The sequence below is a fragment of the Arachis ipaensis genome, chromosome B2, assembly GCF_059453495.1.
Source record: "Arachis ipaensis isolate K30076 ecotype BB chromosome B2, ASM5945349v1, whole genome shotgun sequence".
Classification (NCBI taxonomy): domain Eukaryota; kingdom Viridiplantae; phylum Streptophyta; class Magnoliopsida; order Fabales; family Fabaceae; genus Arachis; species Arachis ipaensis.
The window spans coordinates 3,256,813-3,278,135 of record NC_142437.1 but is presented as its reverse complement, the minus strand read 5'-3'; the positions used below and the strand labels follow the sequence as shown (position 1 = coordinate 3,278,135).

The 21,323-nt window shown below is 32.5% G+C and overlaps 3 protein-coding genes and 2 pseudogenes across 5 annotated transcripts in view; 1 reads left to right on the top strand and 4 right to left on the bottom strand.

Moving 5' to 3' along the window:
* The window catches only part of LOC107626596 (putative disease resistance RPP13-like protein 1), a 184,295-nt gene that overhangs the window by 111,772 nt on the left and 51,200 nt on the right, over positions 1-21,323 (bottom strand). The window lies entirely within an intron of this gene.
* LOC107626590 (ubiquitin fusion degradation protein 1 C pseudogene) lies at positions 1,962-3,060 on the bottom strand (annotated as a pseudogene).
* LOC148572829 (uncharacterized) lies at positions 5,357-6,107 on the top strand (annotated as a pseudogene).
* Positions 6,761-13,264, bottom strand: LOC107622623 (putative disease resistance RPP13-like protein 1). 3 transcript variants are annotated; one of them, XM_088504744.1, is made up of 8 exons: positions 11,902-12,032; positions 11,672-11,811; positions 9,130-11,519; positions 8,565-8,719; positions 8,336-8,428; positions 8,020-8,181; positions 7,753-7,843; positions 6,761-7,110 (listed from the first exon to the last, which is right to left on the bottom strand). In XM_088504744.1, exons 2-3 carry the CDS (start codon positions 11,701-11,703, stop codon positions 9,146-9,148), a joined length of 2,406 nt encoding a protein of 801 aa, XP_088360870.1. In that variant the 5' UTR covers positions 11,704-11,811; positions 11,902-12,032; the 3' UTR covers positions 6,761-7,110; positions 7,753-7,843; positions 8,020-8,181; positions 8,336-8,428; positions 8,565-8,719; positions 9,130-9,145. The 3 variants fall into 3 exon arrangements, with proteins under 3 accessions (XP_088360870.1, XP_016180098.1, XP_016180079.1); XM_016324612.3 differs by having other exon boundaries at positions 9,130-11,811; positions 11,902-13,203; XM_016324593.3 differs by having other exon boundaries at positions 9,130-13,264.
* Positions 15,842-19,875, bottom strand: LOC107622701 (uncharacterized). Its single transcript, XM_016324687.3, has 9 exons — positions 19,569-19,875; positions 19,229-19,475; positions 18,952-19,101; positions 17,785-17,842; positions 17,608-17,700; positions 17,361-17,459; positions 16,927-16,985; positions 16,378-16,437; positions 15,842-16,293 (listed from the first exon to the last, which is right to left on the bottom strand). The coding sequence occupies exons 1-9, from the start codon at positions 19,733-19,735 to the stop codon at positions 16,039-16,041; spliced, it is 1,188 nt and encodes a 395-aa protein (XP_016180173.1). The 5' UTR covers positions 19,736-19,875; the 3' UTR covers positions 15,842-16,038.

Here is a 21,323-nt window from a genome sequence, read left to right as displayed (position 1 = left end):
AAAACTCTTGTCTCTATTAATATATAAATCGCACCACTATTTTGTGCTTTTGATAATATGTAAATTATGGACGATTTATTCTTGAATTCATTCTAGAAATGCATCTAAATCGTCCTAGAACTTTGAACTTTCTAAATTGAATATAACTCGTCCTACAGTACCATGGTTTACAGTATTTTTAACCTAAAGTACTATGGGTATCACGATTTACATACAAAACTCTAAAAATGTTAATAAACAAATAAAAAGCATGTTATGTATATATAAAAAAAATCAGCCACCACTAAGTATGTATTTGATTAATTTTTGTAAACGAATGTTTGTATAAAAGTAATTTTGTAAAATTGACGTTGATCAAAAGTGAGTTGGTATTAACGGGGTTTATGTTTGGTAATTTTTCTTTAAAATAGATTATAGTAAATTAAATATTGTTTGTATTACATTATTTAAAATCACTTTTAGATAAAAAATTACAAAAAATGATATGAATTTAAATAATCATTTTAGTGTCTTATACTAGAAAAAAATGTATTTTAATATTCTTTTTATTGTTAAAAAGAATTAATAACAAATATTTGACACATTAATATTCAAGAATAAATGCTATATGTCTAATTACTTATATAAATATTATTTAATCTAACTAAAATAAAATGCAATTTGAAATGGTCAAAAATTAATATTATTTTAAACATCATTAGTTCTAAATGAGTAATTTTATTTAACCAAATTTCCAATCAATTATTATTTTTCAATTTTTAAAAACCAGTACTTTTTGATAAAAAGTCTTTCAGTCTTTCTTCTATTATTAGTATTATCTTTTGTTTAGTTATAATTTATGTGATATTTTTTAAAACTTTATGTATGTGTTGTTTTTGCAAAATTTCTGTGTAATTTTAAAACTCTGTGTTCTTTTTACAATTTTTTAATGAATTAGCTTAAAATTTAATAAAAAATAGGTGACAAAAAAGAAATTTTTAAAAACTTTATATAAGATCTCATTAAAAAAATACAATATTTTTCTTTATCATACAACTTTTGTTTAAAATAAATTAGCTTAAAATTTAACCCACAAAGAATTATAAACACTATATAAACCATACAAAGGTATTATGAGTTACCCTTTTGTACGTAAATCATGCTCCTCCATAGTGTTATAGGTTAAAAACTCTATAAACCATGCTATTTTGGAACTAGTTATATTCAATTTGAAAAGCTTAAAGTTTTGGGACGATTTATGTGTATTTCTAGAATGAGTTCAATGAATAAATCGTCCCAGCATGTGGTAATTTACATATTATCAAAAAGCACAACGCCCTGGTAAAAAAATATTGATTCTCCTTTGTTTTATTCAAATAAAAAAATCAGAAATAAAACCATGTATTTAAGGCGAGACAAGCTAACTTGAAACTTTAAGTTAAAATGTTAAAAACACTTCATTTCAATGAACACAATAGATTTGCTCATCTAAATCAGAATATAAAAATGGAGGGAAAAAATTGAATTGTATGGATTTCGAAACCATATATAACAAAATAGATAATTCTTCCATAGATTTATAAGTCAACAATGGAATAAAAGTAAGAAAATTTTGTAATAGACTAATATAGGTCTATTAATAAATGTTATAGAATCTTGATGAAATAAGATAAGAAACTAAAAAAAAAAATTCAAAACCTATAAGTTTAATAGTATAAACTTATTTTGTATTTTATTTTATAAAAACCTATATGTCCGTACTTTTTTAAAACTTTTTTTTGGTCTTGAATAATATAAAAAAAATCAGTAAAAATATTTATTATTGTTCTTTTACATGCTTATTAAATTACTCTTCTACTTTAGTTTATGATAACAATAAAAAAAGTCTTATAGCCTTCAAATTCAGCTCAACTAAAAAACGGTTGGACTAATAAAAATTAAACTTAAAAAAGACAAAGAAAAAAAAAGGCCTAATAAAAGGATCAACTTCTTAGGGAATACTTTTTTCCTGTGAAAGCTTGGAATTTTGGTTCTTGTGGCTTCTGGGTTGTTTCTGCCTTGTGATGTGACTCTTGATTAGTGGATTTCTGAGAGGCCTTGTGTGGTCTTGATCCAAAGAGAAGCTTCCCAGAAGTTGTAGATGAAACATTATTGGAGGAAGACTTGGAATCAGAACTTTTGTGTTCATTGTCACCTTGCTGTTTTGCCATACAAGAGGAAGAAGAAGCTTGTTTATCTAATGGTGTGGATGGCTTACCATCTAAACGCCTTGCAGAACCAGAGAATGGTACAAACTCTCCAATCTTTGTTAGAATATCAGTGTCATCAGCTTCTTGCTCTTGTTTCGTATTAGATGAAGTAGATGGCAACTGTTTCTTAACTTCTTCTTTATAATCAAGAGGTGGGGCGAAATCAACTTCACAGTCTGTTTCAATGAGGCTGATAGCATGAGATGGCTTAGTTTCAATCACATCAATGTAGTACTCTTTGTTATTGTATGGAATCATTATTGTGTCACCAGTTGTTACACATGAGAAGCTCCTCAGATTAATCTCCAGCGTTGCTTTTATATTTGAGAGATCCATGAAATCCTTTGTGTGAGGCTGCAGTTTGAGGTATGTTCCTTTTGCAAGTGTAGTGCTTTTCAGAAGCACAAGATCTCCATCTTCCAGGTGCATATTTTTCATCATCCAACTCGGTACAAAAATTTTTCCCTCTTCAGCAGAGAATTCTAGGACCCCGCAGTGAGAAAATTTTCCATTAGAAAGATGTCTCATTTCAAATAACATAGGGTATTCCACTCCAGCATACAAAAGTTTATTAAGTGCTGAAGGGGGCATGATAATCTTATTGCCCGGTTCCAAATTTGACTTTTCAATAGAAGAAACAGGGTGACAGTGGTAATAATTTTTAAAATCATCATCATCATGACTCACGTAGACTTCTTCATCTTCCTCGCCGATGTAGTAATCACCCATGCCAAATTGATCCATTGGTATTTCGTAAGCACGATGATCAATATGATCAATAAGAAAAGAAGAGAGAAAGAATATTATACGTTGTATTTCTTGATTGATTGAATTGAATTGTATTATGAAGGTAAAACTAAATATATATAGAGTATTGGTTTAAGAAAGATAAAAACAAATAAAGATAAGATAAGAACAACTAAAGATAAGATAAAATAATAAAGAATAAAATTGTAATTGAATTTATCTATTTGACTAAATTTTCATCTATTGACTCTCAATTATCAATAAGTTGAGAGTTTTTACCTAAAAAAACATATCGTCATTTTTTTCATGCTCAAACTTAGAACTTTCTCATTAAAATCCTTAGTTCATCTCTACTCTGTCACAAACAAAGACTCGTTAAGAATTATATTTCTTTTAGAAACCTATAAATCTATTACCAAACTCTTGCAAAACATATTTCATCACGAAGGATTTGAACAATAAAAAAAATACAAATTAACTTAATATTCATTAAAAAACATAAAGTAGTCAAAAGTCAAAACTAATCGAATTAACTATCTATCTTTAAATAGTTAGTTACCACATTTGTAAGTTGTAACTAAATTATGGGCTCTCATGAAACGGTGGTTTGTCATGCCCTCTTTGAAACACAGTGCTTAAACTAAATCAGCTTCAAAATCACTGAATTAGAGCGCAATTATTATATCCTGAATTAATATATTTTGTATTTTTTTTAATAAACAGAAATAGAGACACAACTTATTTTTTATTTTTTCTTTTATTATTCCTATTAATTTTTTATAATTATATTTTTTATTATTATATTTTTTTCTTAAATTTTTTGTATAAAACAAAAGTAAATTAGACTTTCATAATAAGTTTTTCCTTACATTTTATTTGTCACCAAACAAAATACAAAAACATTATTTTTTGTCTATATCTTTTGTATTTTGTTCTGAGCGTATGTTTTCAAAATCAAACACAGCCTAAAGGACTACGCAAATCATCATCAGAATTCTCTCAGCAGCATATGAAGGGTAGTATTCCTGATCACCTTCTCTTCCTAGGTTCTCTTCATCAAATTGTTCATTATTAACATCATGATGAAGCTCAACTGTGCTCCTTAACATGCTTCCAGAATTTGCAACCCAAGAGAGACAACCAGCTTCAAATCCATATAATAAGACTCAGTTTTCTTGCTTGCTTGCAATGTAAACTCCTCTGTGGATAAAATTTGTAACATGATTGCTTAATTGAGATAGTGCATCAGAATTGATCACACCAAATTTTATTCATATATTTAACTACTAGGCATATGAGAACATATAATATGCAAACATGTCACTCACTCTCTCTTGCACATTCACATGAGATATCTTCAATAATGAAAATCATTCAGTTTGCAAAAGATAACCAAGTTCCAAACAAGCCATAGAAATCAGTGTTACTAAACTATTCAGAAGTTAAGGGATGTGAGATGCACTGAAAACCGAGCTCCAGTTTAGATGGTCACAAAATATTTAAAAAATTTTGCTGGTGTTAGCACACCAGCCAATTTAGTTAATTAGTTAAGTTAGTTGAGTAGTTGGAAAAGTTAGTTATGAAGTGTAAAGCAGATGCAACAAATTCGTGTATATAAGCCTGCAGCATGCATAGCTTAGCTCTCTGTAATCTCACTTGCCAAACTTCTGAAATTAATTCATCCTTTGATTCTTCTCCTCTCCTAACAGTTGCTCTTGTCGAGAAAATTAAAAAGTTTTGGATTTTTGTCAGTCTTATTTGGTGAAAAAGAAAATTCATAAATTATGGATATTTACCTTAAAGTTATTAAGCAAAATGTTGGCTAAGTAACTAAAAATTAATCTTTTAGCAGAATACTTTCATAAGATCAAAGTTGTTTACTTGTATTAGAGATTAGAGATTAAAATTTATTTTAAGACAACTAAAATTTTTCGTCTTTCTAAAATCAATCAAAAAAGAAATTTCAGTTTGATAATTCAGACACAAATGCTTTGTGAGAATTACCTGTGGGAGTTATAGACGAGGATGGCGCTGAACGTAGATCCAAGAATGAAGAACAAAATGAGAAAGCAAAACAAGATTCATCGTGCAACTATGCACTAAAAGAGTTTCCAAGGAATGCTCGATGAGACTACATCCGAATTCGTGAAGGACGATGGGGAAACAAAGCTTGAAGATGTCGAATCTTTTGTGGTGCTGCCGGCGGTGGTGCTTGATGAGGATACTGCAGCATCTGAATTCAACAAGGATGATGGAACAAAATTTTCGAAGCATGAACCGGATCATGAAGAGGAGGAAGTGGAACCTATTATGGAGCTCCATTGGGATTGCTTAACGAAGAAGAAACAATAGAGTCTGAAACTGTGAAGGGTGATGAAGATATGGAATCTATAACGAAGCTTCCAGTGGGGTTGCTTGTTGAAGAAGGAACAATAGAGTCCAAACTTGTGAAGTGTGACACAGTTGAAAGAGTTCCACCTGCGGAAGAAGAACAATGCAGTGTTGCTGCAAAAGACACTCAACCGAAGCCTGAACAGCAGATTGAAGAGCAGGAAGAGGTTCAATCTTCTGACGAATCATCAGATGGCTGGGTGAAGGTTGAGATCTCAAAAGAAGAGGAACTCAAGGGCGGTGAGCAGCAAGATATAGCAACTGAATGTGACGAAGAAACTCGAAATGAAGCTGAATTGCCAACCATGGAGTCCGCAAAACGTGCTGCAGAACTTGTTAGTGGCTCACATAGGGAAGAGGACAATGAAAAGAAGTTAACACATCAAGAGGAACAAACTGAGAATGAGAGAAGCTTGCTGAACAAGTAACCAGTGTTAACAAAGAAGATACAGGATTGTCAAAAGAGGTAGATCATGTTGCTGAATATAATGGAAAACTCAAGAATGGTGATGCTGAAGTATTGGAAGAAAATGAGAAGCTGAGAAATATGATGAACAGGTTGCTTGACGCTGGGAATGAACAATTGAAAGTGATATCAGACATGACAGAAAGGGTTAAGGATTTGGAGAAGAGATTAGCAAGGAGCAAGAAGAGAATGAGGACTAGAGGCTCAAACCAGCATCATCATTGTGCAAGATTAGTTCAAAGAATAATCAAAAAACAAAGCGACAAAGTTGTTAGTGGTTGAAAAAAAAAGAGAAAAACTTAGATGATATGTTAGAAATGTTGGAAAAATATAATGCTCGAGATTCAAGATAGCTGAAATTCAAGTTGATACTATTTCTAACGTGTTAATAGCATATCAGTAACTCTTTACTTAAGATGACATATACAGTTTCTCATATGTACAATTGATATATAACATACCTGAACAAAAATAGAAAGGGTAAGTATTCTGGAAACTTATATCAGTTGATACTATTTCTCTCAACTATAGTTCCATGTGTTTGTTGCTAACCCAGGATTAATCTTTTGTACAAGATATTTCTTAAGAAATACTTCCTAGCAAATAGAATTCTCTGATGCAATAATTATTATATTTATTCATATGAAATATCATGAATAGTGTCTCATATAAAATTGTGCAACTGCTTTATTTCTTTCTTTCTTGGAAAAGAAGTACTTTCTCGGTTGCAAAATCACACAAATTCCAAACATTACAAGTTAGAAAGCAAAACTTTCCAATTTTAAAAAACAGAAAACACTAATTTGACAAATACCTCGTCAATTGGAATAACTGTTTGAGAGTATAATTGGCGTAACAATACACAAAACAGTGGCAGCCAACAAATAACAGAAACCAGAAAAATAAAAATCGGGACAAGACACCAAAATTTTAACATGGAAAACTCTCTCAATGTGAGAGGTAAAAATCACGGGTCATTTAGACCAAAAAAGAAGTATTACTATAATCAAGTAAGGATACAAGAGAATCTCAAATGAGTGCACAAATCATGCTTATAGTAAATCAAAACAACCAAGGACCAATGCATATAAATGTGAACCAAAAACATGAAAAATTTACAAAACCAGAGCTACTTTGCGTGCGCAAGCCATATCTCACCCTCCAAATCTTATCTTAATCGTCCAACCATTTAGAATGAAAAAGTACATCCAGAACTTGCTATCAAAATTTTAGCCAAAACCAAGATTGAACCACTCTCCAACTGCAGATTTATAGTGACTGCATAATCAACCGAAAAAGAAAAAATTATCATTCTAGTAACAATATGGTAATGAAAATTGAGGTCCCTTATATCAAAATTAATCCATACCAGTGCATAATATTCAAGTAGCTAGCAGGACTAAATGTCAAAACAGACACGAAATGATATGAAATTCTTCTAAAAGAATATTTCAACAATAGTATGATCACAAAATTGTAGAATTTAAATTATCAATTTAGTAAAAGTATGATCCTCTTCATGAAATGTTTGAAAAAAAAAGCAATCAACTATTAGACTAGATGTGTAGTTTAAGAACTCAAAATTTTCAAAAGCGGATGTATTTATAAATTCATGTAATAAACTTGAATGCATTAGAAATGTTGCATCTTTTTGTTTAAATTTACAAGCTCCACCACTGAATTGCAGTTTTGGCATTGTAACAGCTTTGGCAGCAGTTAAAGAACCAAAATTAAGTTGATATTTATAGTACATTTAGTTTAGCATATACATTAAAAAATGGGAAAGGTAGAAATACCATCTTTCCCTGAACTACATATAACTAATTCCTTCTCAAATCAAGCTATCATCATGTCTTTTTCTTTCTCCCAACAAAAATAGGAAAAGTAAATTGTAAGGAGGAATAGAGTAACTATACCAACCTGAAGCTAAAATTACAGAGCACCACTTCTGATGAACTTTGGACTGAACGAAGATAATTTAGATATGGTTACCAAATCTCAAATGTACTTCCTGCAACACAAATTAAAAAACATTTCAAGACTCGACGTGTTTGTCATCACAAAAACCACACACACAATTATGTCAGAACCTGACGAACACAATGTTGGATCATTGGTTTGATTTTAGAGTCAACAGTGAAAACAAATGACGCTCATTGGTTTGATATACATACAAACTGCACACACCATTGAGTGAAGAAGATAGGAATGAAATTGTTGCTGATGGCTTCACTACAACTTCTCCTCCTAATGACTATTTCATGTATATGATTGTCATCTTTAAATGTGGAAAGCATATTCTTTGAATCTTGACCGCATTAGCTACATACCCTCATCACCTTGGGAAATCTGTTTGATTATGTGTTCAAATCCAGAAAGGAAGAAATAGTTATTATTACAGAACCTTTTCTCTAAGTATTAGAAATAGCTTAGTATAGGCATCTAATACCATTAATTTTATCCAATGATTCAATCTATGGTTAAAAAAATTACACAACAATACCTTAGATCCTTCTATTTTGAAAGCTTATATACACCTCATTCATGCTGATTCCTTTTACTGTCCTATATGGATCTTGCATCACAACAGCTGACTCTGTGATCATAAAGAATTGGCAAAAATAGAAACAACATTTTAGGACTCTTCTCTTTTCACAGATCCAGCTGTCATTTATTTTTTCTCTAAGCAAAAAAGAAAAAGTAAAATTATACTGAGGAATCGAGAAATATACCGACAACAAAAGCTTTTCAATAATAAGTGTCACTCCAACTTTCTCCTTCATGTCTTCGTTCTCTATCCTGATCATTGTAGTGTAGATATTAACAGCGTAGATATGATTGCCACTGTATAAGAGGAGAAGTACATCTCCACATATACACAAGCTACCTGCAGAAGACGATTAAAAAAAAAAAGAAAATTTGACTCATCCATTTGTTTAATATATCTAAAGAAATTCTCAATGCTCGATAAACAAAAAGAGACATTCCTTGTTTTTCAATTTCCATCTCCTAGTCATTCTTATCCTCCTCTTTGAATGCAATTTGATTGAAAAAATGAGTGTTAATAAGCATCTCACATGTAGCAATGACTTTTTCTCAGAGCAACAAAGGATTTTTCTTACAACTACAAACTGAGAGCTTCACTGGTAAATGAAGGAAAAGAATACAATCTTTTTTGTTGCCATATCAGTTCAACTAGTTAATATTGTCTAAAGAAAGAGAGAACTTTTTCTTTTAAGGGAAAGGAATATGCATGTGTGAATTTAATTTGTGGTATAATGGAGATTAGATAATTACCTGCTTAGAAATTTCTTCAGAAGATTTGTTCTCCATCGACTTGAATGGTGGGAATGTGGGAAATTTTGGGCCAAATTTGTTGATGCTTGTTCTTGCAGTGTTTTCCCAGCAATGAACATCTCTTAATGTTGAGTAGTAAGAGGGAGGAAGGCAGCTTTTCTCCTGCCATGTTCTTCAGCAATGAGCATTTCTCAATGTGTAATTGTTGGAGGGAGGTGAGGCGGAGAAGCTCATTGCAGTTGAATATCTCCAGATTATCAAACTCTTGGATATGTAAAGTGGTAAGGGAGGGAAGGCGAGGCAGCAAACCCACCTCTGGGTATGACTCTATTATGCTCTTAGGGTCGTTACCTGAGATGGTGAGACGAGTGAGGTTGTCCAAGTTGCCCAACCATGATAGACCCGTCAGTTGTTGCTCGCATTCTCCTACACTAAGCTCTTTCAGGTTAGGCGGCGAACCTCCCTCTGGCAACCTACAAATGTTTGGGCAACGTCGTATGTCGAGAGACTGTAAATTTGGGAGAAGACTATTCATGCCACGTGGCAATGCCTCCAACTTGAGGCATTTTATGACGCTGAGATGAGTCAAGTTGGGTGCAGCCAGTCCTTCTTCCGGAAATGACACAAATTTGTGGCAATAATTGATGGAGAGACGTTGAAGAGCAGCATGTGGTGGCTCTGACATCGAAATTGATTCCAGATTTGAACACTCGTCTATCTGGAGATTCTTGAGATTGGGAAAGGCATCCAACGATAATGAGGTCAGTGAATCACAGCTCTTTTCTATCTGTAGATGTACCAAATCATACTTGTGTTGTTGCTGGAGTAATTCAATTTGGCTGCACCTATATATTATGAGCTTTTGCAAAGATTTGGGTAAACAATTTTCCCCCAAGGATACAACAGAAGAACACCTTGAGATATGTACTTCTTGGAGGGAAGTTAGATGGTGGATGATCCTTGCCTTAAATGCATACTCTACCACAGATTCAAATCCATGAATTGATAAACTATCCCTATCAAGTGTCATTCGTTTTCCCCATCCTTGATGATCTTCTTGTATTTTCAGTTGGCGCACTTTGGAAACATCCGAGGAAGAAAAAACGATTTTCATTAATACCTGATTAAGCATATCTCCCTTTAACATTCGACAATCTCTTATTTCAAGCCCCTTAAGCTGAGGAAAAGCTTCTGAGTCAGGTAAGTGCCACTCCTCCCAACATGGCATGTTATGAAACTCCAAACGCTCCAGTGAGGGAAACGGTGCAATAGGCGAAGAATGTTGATGGCCTTCATTCTTGTAAAACTCCATGCCAACACTCTTCAGCTGACTAAAACTTTGAATGCGGAGGGACTGAAGAGAAGGCAGCTGTCCAAGTGAAGGCAGCATGCAGCAATTCTTGCAAGACTTCAGAGATACACTTGTCATGTTTTGGTAGGAACAGTCCCCCAACCAATCTGGAAATATTGTACCCTTGTATCCCCATATTCTCAACTCTTTCAAGCCGTTGTGAGGTTGTAAGCTGTGGAGTATATCTCTTTCAGTTTGGGCGTCTGAAGCCATAACATCACCTGAAGACAGAGACCATTCCAACAATAACTCGTCAATGTGCTTCTTATCTATTATCCTTGCACTCCTTGCCTGATTGGCATCAACAACATTCTCCAATTTCTGAATCTCAAGTGATCCATGAAGATTTAAAAGCCCTCCTAACTCTTGGATTCTATTGTCTTCTTGCTGTTGCTTTCCCACCACAAAGTTGCTTAGAATGTGCAACTGTTTTAATTTGCCCATTTCTTTTGGCATTTCTTTCAGAGGAGTACCCCTTATATCAAGATGTCGCAAATTCACAAGATTATACATGCCATTAGGTAGCATAGTCAGCCCTGAACAACCTTCTAGCTTTAATGTTTGTAGATTGCACAACTTGCACAATGACTTGGGCAATGTCTCAACATCACTTCTAGAAAGATCCAAATAGCGCAGGTGGATCAATTCACCTAGGCTACTAGGCAATATAGTTAGGAAAGAACAACCTTTTAACTTTAAAGTTTGTAGATTGCACAAATTGCATAATGACTGCGGCAATACCTCAATATCACTCCAAGAAAGATCCAAATAGCGTAATTGGATCAATTTATATATTGAATCAGGAAATATGTTAAGTCTACCAAAGGACAAAACTCTCAAGTATTTATTCTTTGACAATATGTAACATGGTAATGTTGCGTGATCTTCCCAGGTACAAGCTCCTTGATTGATATATAATAATGTCCTCAAAGATTTTATTTTACTAGAGGAGCATATTTTCTCAGGGATTGAATCATCGTATGACAAATGAGGAGTTAGCATACCCGTCTCTTCCTTCCCACCAAGTTCTTTTGAGAATCTACAATATGACAAATGACGAGTTAGAATACTCATCTCTTCCTTTTCACCAAGTTCTTCTGAGAATCTACAATAAAGATCTCCAGCAAGAAAAGTTGCCAAGTCATGCATGAGATCATGCATCACAAAATACTTTTCATCATCATTGTCAACCTGCTTGAAAAATAGTCTTGAAGCCAAGTCATCAAAACACCCGCAACCAACTTCTTCTAAAGTCTGTCCCCTCCTTGGTGGTTGTAAAAGATCTTCAGCCATCCACAGCAAGATTAATTCATCTTTATCAAGCTTATGATCTTTGGGATACAATGAACAATAAACAAAGCAGCGTTTTAAATGAGCAGGCAGATGGTAATAACTTATTAACAATGCAGGAACAATCTTACAATTTGCCGTAGGAAATTGCCAAATGTCACTGAATAGTATTTTATTCCATTCTTCAACACGATGCTCTGAGCGCAACAAGCATCCAAGTGTTTCTGCAGCTAACGGCAAGCCATCACACCTCTCGACAATCTTTCTACCTATTTCTTCCAGTTCTGAGCTCCCATTTGATTCAGGAAAGGACGCATTGTCTGCAAAAATAGACCAACAATAATCATCTGACAGTTCCTTGAGAGTGTGAGAGTTATAGTGTTGGACTATTGGACCAACATTTTCCTTGCGGGTAGTTAGAAGAATAGTACTTCCTTTACTCCCATGTTGGAAAGGGGTGATAAAACTATTCCACTTGTCAGCATCTTCATTCCAAACATCATCCAAAACAATGAAGAACTTCTTTTCTGACAGTTTTTCCTTCAAATCTTGTTGAAGTAAATCAAAGCTGTCAAGACTACAAACACCTGAAGAGATCCCCTTTATAACATTCTTTGTAGTCTCAACAACATCAAAATTTTCAGAAACACAAATCCATGCTTTCAGATCAACCCCGTCCATCAAATCCTTATTGTTGTACAGCCATTGTGCTAAAGTAGTTTTACCAATCCCGCCCATACCAACAATAGAGATGACGGACAAGTTATGATGATTGTTGTCATTGAGCATCTTGATTAGTGCCTGTTGGTCACCATCCCTGCCGAACACATTCCCCTTCACAAGAGAAGTGGATGGAGGTCTCCATGAGGAGCTTCCCGTTGGAATCTCTCTCAGACCAAGGGTATCTTTGCATCTCTCAAGATCTACTATTCTTTCAACCACCTCTTCTATCTTGGTCACCATCTTCCTACCGGACAAATCAAGGAAGTGAGGAAGCCGAGTGCGTACCTTGCTGCGAATTTGAGCTTTGATGAAGACACGGTCCAGCAGGTCATCAGCAGTGTAGAGAGCATCCTTGAGATTATGAAGCCATTCCCTGACGAGTTCGTGTCCAAACTGCTTCTGCTCAGCGTCAGCAGCCAGAGCTTTAGCAGCCAAGATAGCAGTCTTGAGCCTGTCAACCAACTTCCGGTCCAGCTTCTTGCCCACCACCAAGTTGACAAACTCAGGTGAAAGGAGCCTCTCAAGAACAACGTTGATGAAGCCAGAAAGAAGTGCTTCAGCCATGGTACGATGATCAGAACAACAGGAAATGAATGAATGAGTGAGTGATTGGATTTTGAGAATGCAAGGAAGAGAGAGCAATATTGAAATAATGCTGCAAGGTAAAGGTATTCAGCAATAATTGTATGCAGTGGAGTGCATAGCTGACTTTGCAGTTTACTTCATTTTTATCCTCTTCTTTGAAGGATGAAACAATGTATTTAAAAATCTAAAGTGTGATCAATGGAAACTAGTGTGTTAAGACAATGGCTTCACGCGGTACCTGTAGTTTGGTTAGGGTTTCTTTGGTATGAAACAAAACGGCGCCGTTTGGGAAAATTTTTGAAAACCGGTCAAATTCCGATTTGGTTCGACTGGCCGGTTCTCGATCGGTTCAGCAATTCAACAGCAGTTTTCAAATCTAGCAGTTATAGTTTCTAATCGAACTGCAAATTTTATCAGTTCACGGTTCGACCGAACAATTCAAATCGATTCTCAGAATCTTGCTTAAAACAATAACGATTATACGTACATGATTACATTACTTTTGGCTGGCGATTCATTATGTAAAAGGTATCATATAAAAAATATTTTTAACAAATTATAAGGTATTTTTCGCTAACAAATTGTTTTGTAGTATTAAGTAATATTTATCAAAAATATTATTTATACACTAAAATTATCGATCCCTACATATTAATATATAAATACATATGTAGTTTAACTTATTATTAATATATAATTTAATATGTATTCTATATTAATAACTAATTTTAATATACACTTAATATAATTAAATATTTATATAGCATCTCCCTTAAAACAATAACAATTATACCTATGTGACTACTTTTTTATGGCGGTCCATTATGTAAAAAGATATCAAGTATCAACTAACAAACTCCCTAATCTAGAAAATATTATTATGGACTAAAAAATTTTATCTCCAATTCTCCATTCTTAATTTGTTACTATTTTTTTTTTCTTTAATAAACAACAGGTTAAAAATACGTAAGAGAAAAAACAGATTACACAATCACTTTAATAAACATGATTCTAATCAAATCTGTAAAGAAACTAAGATAAATATAAGAAGTATGAAAGGAAATATATGATAATCATAATGTTCATGTAAAGTGAGTTTATTCGCATAAGAATTCGCTTTTTTAAATTCTTGGTGGAGGCTCTAACTTTTCAATCTGCTACAATAATTTCGGTTGGCCAAAAATAAAGATCTCAAGGAAATGAAAATCAATTGAATATTTAAAGACATATAGTCACAATTATTTTTGAATCAACTTTCATCTTAGTTTATTACTATTATAATATACAAAAATGCTATGTGCATAGAAAAAATACAATAACTAAATTAATTACTATATATTTATGTATTACATGTGTTGTTTAATCTATTTTTAATATGTATTTGATATATATTTTATACAAGTGATTAATTTTTAATTAAAAAAAAAGAGAAGAGAACAAAAAGAATAGCTGCAATAACAAAAGAGGAGGCAAAAATTATAAAAAAAAAAATGCAGATCAAGGGGTGAAAAGAAAAACTTTGAATTCTTTTTTATGTATTCCATTTTTTGAATTCTTTTGTACTACTTGATTAAAAAGTTTATTTTCGATCAATGACTTATTCATTTAATACTATTAGTATAAAATACAAAATCAAATATAAAAGCAATTCTTATTATATATAAATAATATGTATATGAATTTTGTTAACAAGTGCCCTTAAACACACCATGTAAAATTATTTAAAAAAATTTCTAACTGTTATACATTTTTGCTTAGTAAAAATATTAAATTTTTAAAATCTTTAATTTATCAGTATAATATTTTTGAATAAATATATAAATTAATTTTAATTAATTATTATATTACAAGAATAAGGCTTATCAACACCCACAAAAATAGTCAGAAATTTATCGCTAATTTGACGTAAAATATAATTTGTGACGGAAAATTAGCTACTGCCTAGCAATCAACGATTTTCTTGCTAATTACAAGTTGCAAATCAGTGAGGCAAATACAACAGTAATTCATCGAAAAAAATTTTTGCGATCGAATAAATAGTCGCAAATCCATCACTAAATTAAAAGCTAATTCGATAGAAGAAATATACTAAAAAGTAATCACTAATTAGTGATAAACTCTAATACAATAGACTCAATTAAATGTTTAAGAGAAGGTGTTCCTCTAAAAGAAAAAAAATGCAAAAATAATGATGTTTTTTTATTATGAAGTATTGTTAGAAGTTAGAACTTAGAAGTATTAGAAGAATGAACACAGCAGTAGACGCATGAAGCAATTTAAATTGGACTCAGCCTACGCATGGGGTACACCCTTGTGACCACCGCCTCTGGCCAAGAACTGCACCGACGGTTACTACCACCTGTGTTGCCAACCTCCTTTTCTTCCGTTCGGTTACAGATGCTCTGCTCCAAATGAGCCACTCCTGCTCCAATAGGTCGTTTAAGACCACCACAAAACCCTACTTCGATTTTCCCTCATCAAATGCCTATTTATATTTCTTTTTTTTTTTTTGAAAAAATTCTATGATTTCAGATTTAATCACACCAGTGTATTTACCGTGCCTGATTAAGAATTTTACCGTCATTAACAACATGAAAGCCAAGGTCAAACATCTTCCTCCTATCCACGTGTAGTTTTACTAATTGGTGGAAAGGATATAATCATTGTAGCACAGCACATTTATGGCCACCATAGACCGCACCTCCTATTTATTAGTTATAATCAACCCCCCCTTTTGAAAAATTAAATAACTTCAAATGAAGCTTTGTAACAATGGTGCAGCAAGAATTATTTAAGGAAGTAAACAAGGAGTAGCAGTATACGAATATACATGATAGACAGAAATATGGTCATAAATTCTATGTGTATCCTGTGATCAATGCTAGTCCAAACAAACTTCAACTTCCCTCTCTAAAATCAAATCAAATCACTAGAATGGCAAAATTTTGCAAAATCAAAGACTATTCCCTTCTTTTGGGGCTCTGAAGTGAAAACCCCGTTTTTTCATGATGATCTGGGTCTTCCAGAGCTGAAGTAGCAGTTGCAGTACCCTCATCTTTACCCTCGCCAGAGGAATCATTTCCTTCCAACTGCCCTGACGTTGAAGAAGATTTGTTTCCGGAAACATTACCAAGCAGGCTTTTATACATAGTAAGGGCCTGAGCCATCATGTTAGCAGGATTGGATGCAGAGCTAGGAAGCAACATTGTCGTTCCCTGAGAAAAAAGTAAGAGAACATAAGACAAATTTCAAAGCGAAAAAAATGGTTAAATGGTGCTTGTTAGCTTGTAATCTACTACCTCCTTGGCTATGTTACTGAAAGCATGAATATATTGCTCTGCAACCCTTAAACTTGCTGCCTGCAAAGCAAATGACAACATCAATTCCATCCCCTCCTTTTATTTCATGATACATGGAAAATTTGAAATAAGTGAGCCAATTAGGAGCAAATCTATACACCAGATTTCCTTTATCAGCTTCAGAGATGATGTCAACTCAAACACCATTCTAGCCTATTTGATTATGGATTGCTCACAATAAATCAAAACTACATAAAATAGTCAACCAGACCCTGCAATGAAAACTGTAATAATGACTCTCACTCACACATGCAAAAAAAAAATGCTGGCATGCCCCAAGCCCCCCAACACCAAAAAAATGCATCATGTAAACAGTAGAAATTTAGATGCAAGTAAACAGTAGAAATTTAGATGCTGCATCTATTTTGGTAAACATATTCAAATAGTTACACAATTGGCCAAAATACTAAGAAGTTATGGACCAAAATATAATTTTATTACTTGCACAAGATGCAGCAAATGGAATATGAATAAAATGACAAATCTCACCTCTGCTCCTCCAATTTCTTTCAGGGCTTTTGACACAAGATAGATAGCTTCAGCCTCACCTGAAGAAGTATAATAGTAATTATAAAGATTTAGAGATTAAAGATATCAAGAGGAAGCAACAATTTAGTTTCTTCAAAAAAAAGTAAAGGATACATAAAGGAAATAGAGAAGTGATTGCATGCCAATTGGAACACAATGTAATGGTGGCTTGATATAAAAGAATACTAGTAATACTTTGGACCATCAGCCTACATTTCATCATCCCCCTCCCTTCTCACACGAAACAACATTTTATCACAAAGAGAACATACATATGACACGTTATAAGTATGAAGAGTTTCTCTGTGATGCTCAGCGGTGATGTCAAATCCTTCTTAAGAATAAATACGGATACATAATTGAAAGATGGAAACAGAGCAAAACACGAAATTAACCTTTAGCTCTATTGACATGATCCATCTTTGCAGCTTCTGATGCTAGGATCACTGCACTCTTCTTACCATCAGCAATGTTGATGTTGGCCTGTCTCTCTCCTGTTTAACATTAAACATCATCAATTCCAGTGTACACACAATCTTAAAAAGCTGGATGACATGGGTGCCAAAGTCAATTCCAGGATGAGAATAAATGTAAAAATATCACAGTAGAACCTCTCAATAAATGGAAAATCAATTTGATTACCTTCAGATTCAAGAATTTGAGCTCTCTTTTTCCTCTCTGCCTCTGCTTGCATCTCCATAGCGGCTCTCACTCCACGTGGAGGAGAGATATCCCCTGAAAGAAAAATTACACATACTGTCAAGTACAAAATCAGGGGAAAAGGAAAATATTTCAGTTTAAAAAATATGTTAAACTTACGTATTTCATATCGAAGGCATTCCAGCCCCCAGCTTTCAGCAGCCACACTAATGGCCTCCTGCAACAATTTTTTACATATAATCAATCTTCGTTATTTGAACACAGATGTGAAAAGAGTTGTTCTTTCTATTCATTGAGAAGAATTTGAAAATCCTGTTTTTTTTCTTTATCACAAAGAAAACACTAGTCTAACACCTATTGATGGAAAAGCCTATAGCGATTATTTCATGTCTATTCTCTCTCATCATTGTTAAATGAAACCAAGGGACAAAGGAAATTTAGAAACTATGTTCAGGATTTGAAAGATAGTATTCAAATTTGGTTAACAAAATAAGCTTGCTTTCACTTTGAAAATAAACCTAGCTTATAAACCCATAATCAAATAATAGAATTAATTCCTAAGTCCTAGCCCAAAATCAGAATACAGCGTAAATGCATGACGAGATATTTTCTTTCCAGTAACTGCAAGCCTTAGGATCTATGTTTGTGGAAGGATATTTTCAATTTCTCTACTGCAGATATGTTTGAAACATATTACTGTGCCTTTCCAAATCCACTACAGTTCAAGAAACAATCGTTGGGGTAAAGAAAGAGAGATATTCAGCTATTACATATGCTAGAATGCTCCAATCAATTAATTTTGCAGCATGACACACTGACACGTTGATAAGGTATTTAGTAGAAGAGCATACATGATACACAGTGACAAGATATTTCTAACATGAGCCTTATTTATACTTTGCATGTATTTACAGTCACCATTATAATATTAATAGCCTCTCAAGATAAATGTACTTCAGTCAAACCTATTGGTTCCGAATTGGATTTTGAAACAAGTTTATTTCATTGGAGGATAGGGACTAATAACAAAACAGTCACAAACTTGGTGAACATTATGCTTCCGCACTTGTCCCTCATGTATAACTAAATTCAAATAAGACTTCAAAATTACTATATGATAAATAGAACACCAGCTGCAGTTCCCGGAAGTCCAACAGTTCCATGTAAAGAGGCACCATGTCCCTCATATCCAAGATTTACACCAACACCATACAACTTGAAATTCAATCAGCTAGGATGCTTCCTTAAGTAAGAATAAAAAAGGAAAAATAAAACAGATGCCAAAACGACCAAAACTGATTCAGAAAACTATACTCAATTACTTACCACAATCTTCTTATTCAGCGTGTCCCTTTCCTCGAATGTCTTGTCAAGGGTAATCTTACCAAGCTCACTACGCATAGTCGTTTGTGCCAGCTGAATGACAGCATAAATGGGATTCTCTACTCCATAAGAAGCTAGCTTAGGATTCACAATCTACACCCAGAAATTCAAATACTAAATTAAATAAACACAAAATTTAAATAGATAATTATCAACACCAGTCTTTGCCGTTGACCAATAAATGAAATAGAGATGCAAGAAAACAAAGAACAATGAAGACCTTGATGTAGAGAACACCGTCAATGAGGATAGTGACATTATCTTTAGTGATAGCAGATTGGTCAGGAATGTTAATAGCCTCCTCTTTGAGGGAATGCACATAAGCAATGCGGTCAACGAAGGGGATCAAGAAATGAATTCCAGAGGGAAGTGTCTTAACGTACTTTCCAAATCTCTCTATCACAAAGGCTTTCTTCTCCGGCACAATGCGAATCCCCCAATTCATCGGAGGAATAATCTCATAATTCCTGCACAATCAGTCAATTAAATTTTCATAAAATCTATAAACAAAAAAATTCAGTGCAAATGAATGAATGCGGTGAGAAGAGACATGAAATAACCTAGAGATAGGATCGCGACTAGATCGGAAGTGGCGGAGGGAGGAGATTCGAGATGGAAGAGAAGGGGAAGAAGCTGTGCGATGAGTGAGATGGGTCTGACGGCATAGCTGAGTGAGATAGCCAACTCCGTTTCTTGCTAAACTGGTTCTCCAAATCGTAGTCGCCATTTCCAAGCTTGGGATTTCTTCTCTGGAGTCTGGAACAGCAATCCCTTGGTTCTTCAATGACTGGGATTTTAAACCCTGGCCTAAACCCTAAAACCCTTTCATTCTCTCCGTTTTGTTTTAAACCAGGGTATTCTTGCCGTGCAGACCAAGTTGAACAAAATTCAAAATTTTACGGGAAATAAAAAAAAATAAATTAAATACTTAAAATTTGAAATTGTAATAAGATTTACATTGTAAAATTATTAAATTTAGTATAAATTTTATAAAATTAATTTATCTATTTAAAATTATTAATATTAAAATATTTTAAGAGTTAAATTGAAATTTTAATTATTATAGTATACATACAAGAAAATTTATAATATTATTATAATAAATAAAATTTTTAATATTATGATATTATATAATATATGAGTCTAAATTTTAAGTGTTAAAAATTAAAAATTAATAAAAAATAATATAAATTACCAGTTTATTATTATTTTAAAATTTTTTATTATTTAATATTTAAGTATTTGTGTACTATTTAATATATATTAAATATTTTGTAAATAAATATTTGCTATTTTTGTAGATTTTGTTTATTTCAAAAAAATTTTGACCGTTTAAAAAAAACACAAAAAATATCTGCTTAGTTTTTAAAATTACCAAACTTAAGAATGAAAATATTTTTTTTTAACTAAGTTTGCAAAAAAAAATATCAAAATTTGATGTTTTTGTTGTGAAATTAAGATGAATATATAAAAATAGAATTAGAAATTTATAAGAGAGTGTAAGAGAATTTTGTTGATTAAATACTTATTTTGATTTGGAAAATTTTAATTTGACCTCAATTTTGACTCTGAAATTTTAATTTATCCAATTGAAATCCCAAATATTGAATCGTGAATCGTGACTCACGTTTGCTTTTAGAATAATTTTCGCGTTTGGTAGTTCTAATTCTTAATGATAAATAAAGAAACAAATAAATAAAAGAGGTCGAATATAGTTAAAATTAAAAAATAAAAAAAATTTATTAAAATAAAATATAATTTAGTATAACATAACCCAACCATTTTTGGGATAGGAAATTATAAGGTATTTATCACTAACAAATTCTTTTCGTAGTGTAACATCTCCGTTAAAAGTTTGGAGTTGATATTTTTTGTGTTTTTATTTCCGAGAAACGCAACAAATTAAAATTGCAACAAATTTAAAATATTATATTATTTAAAAATAAATTAGATAATAATATAATATGTAAAAAATATTATATAAAACATTCGGTTGAAAATTTATATATGATTTACTATAATTATTTAATAAAAAATATAAGAAAAAAAAAATCATATTTAACCGTTATCTTTTAATTCAATACAATAATAATATGTATTAAATTTAATTGATTAAAAAGTGTAAAAAATTATTTAGTAGCATATTAAAATTGATTTAAATTTTGTAATGAACCATAATAAATAACATATTAATACTATAGAAAAATCTAATTATTTTGTATATGTCAAATCTATTTATTTATTCATTCTTAATATATAAAAGTAAATGAATAAATTTATCCATATTATTTTTAAAATATTTTTTTATTAATGTC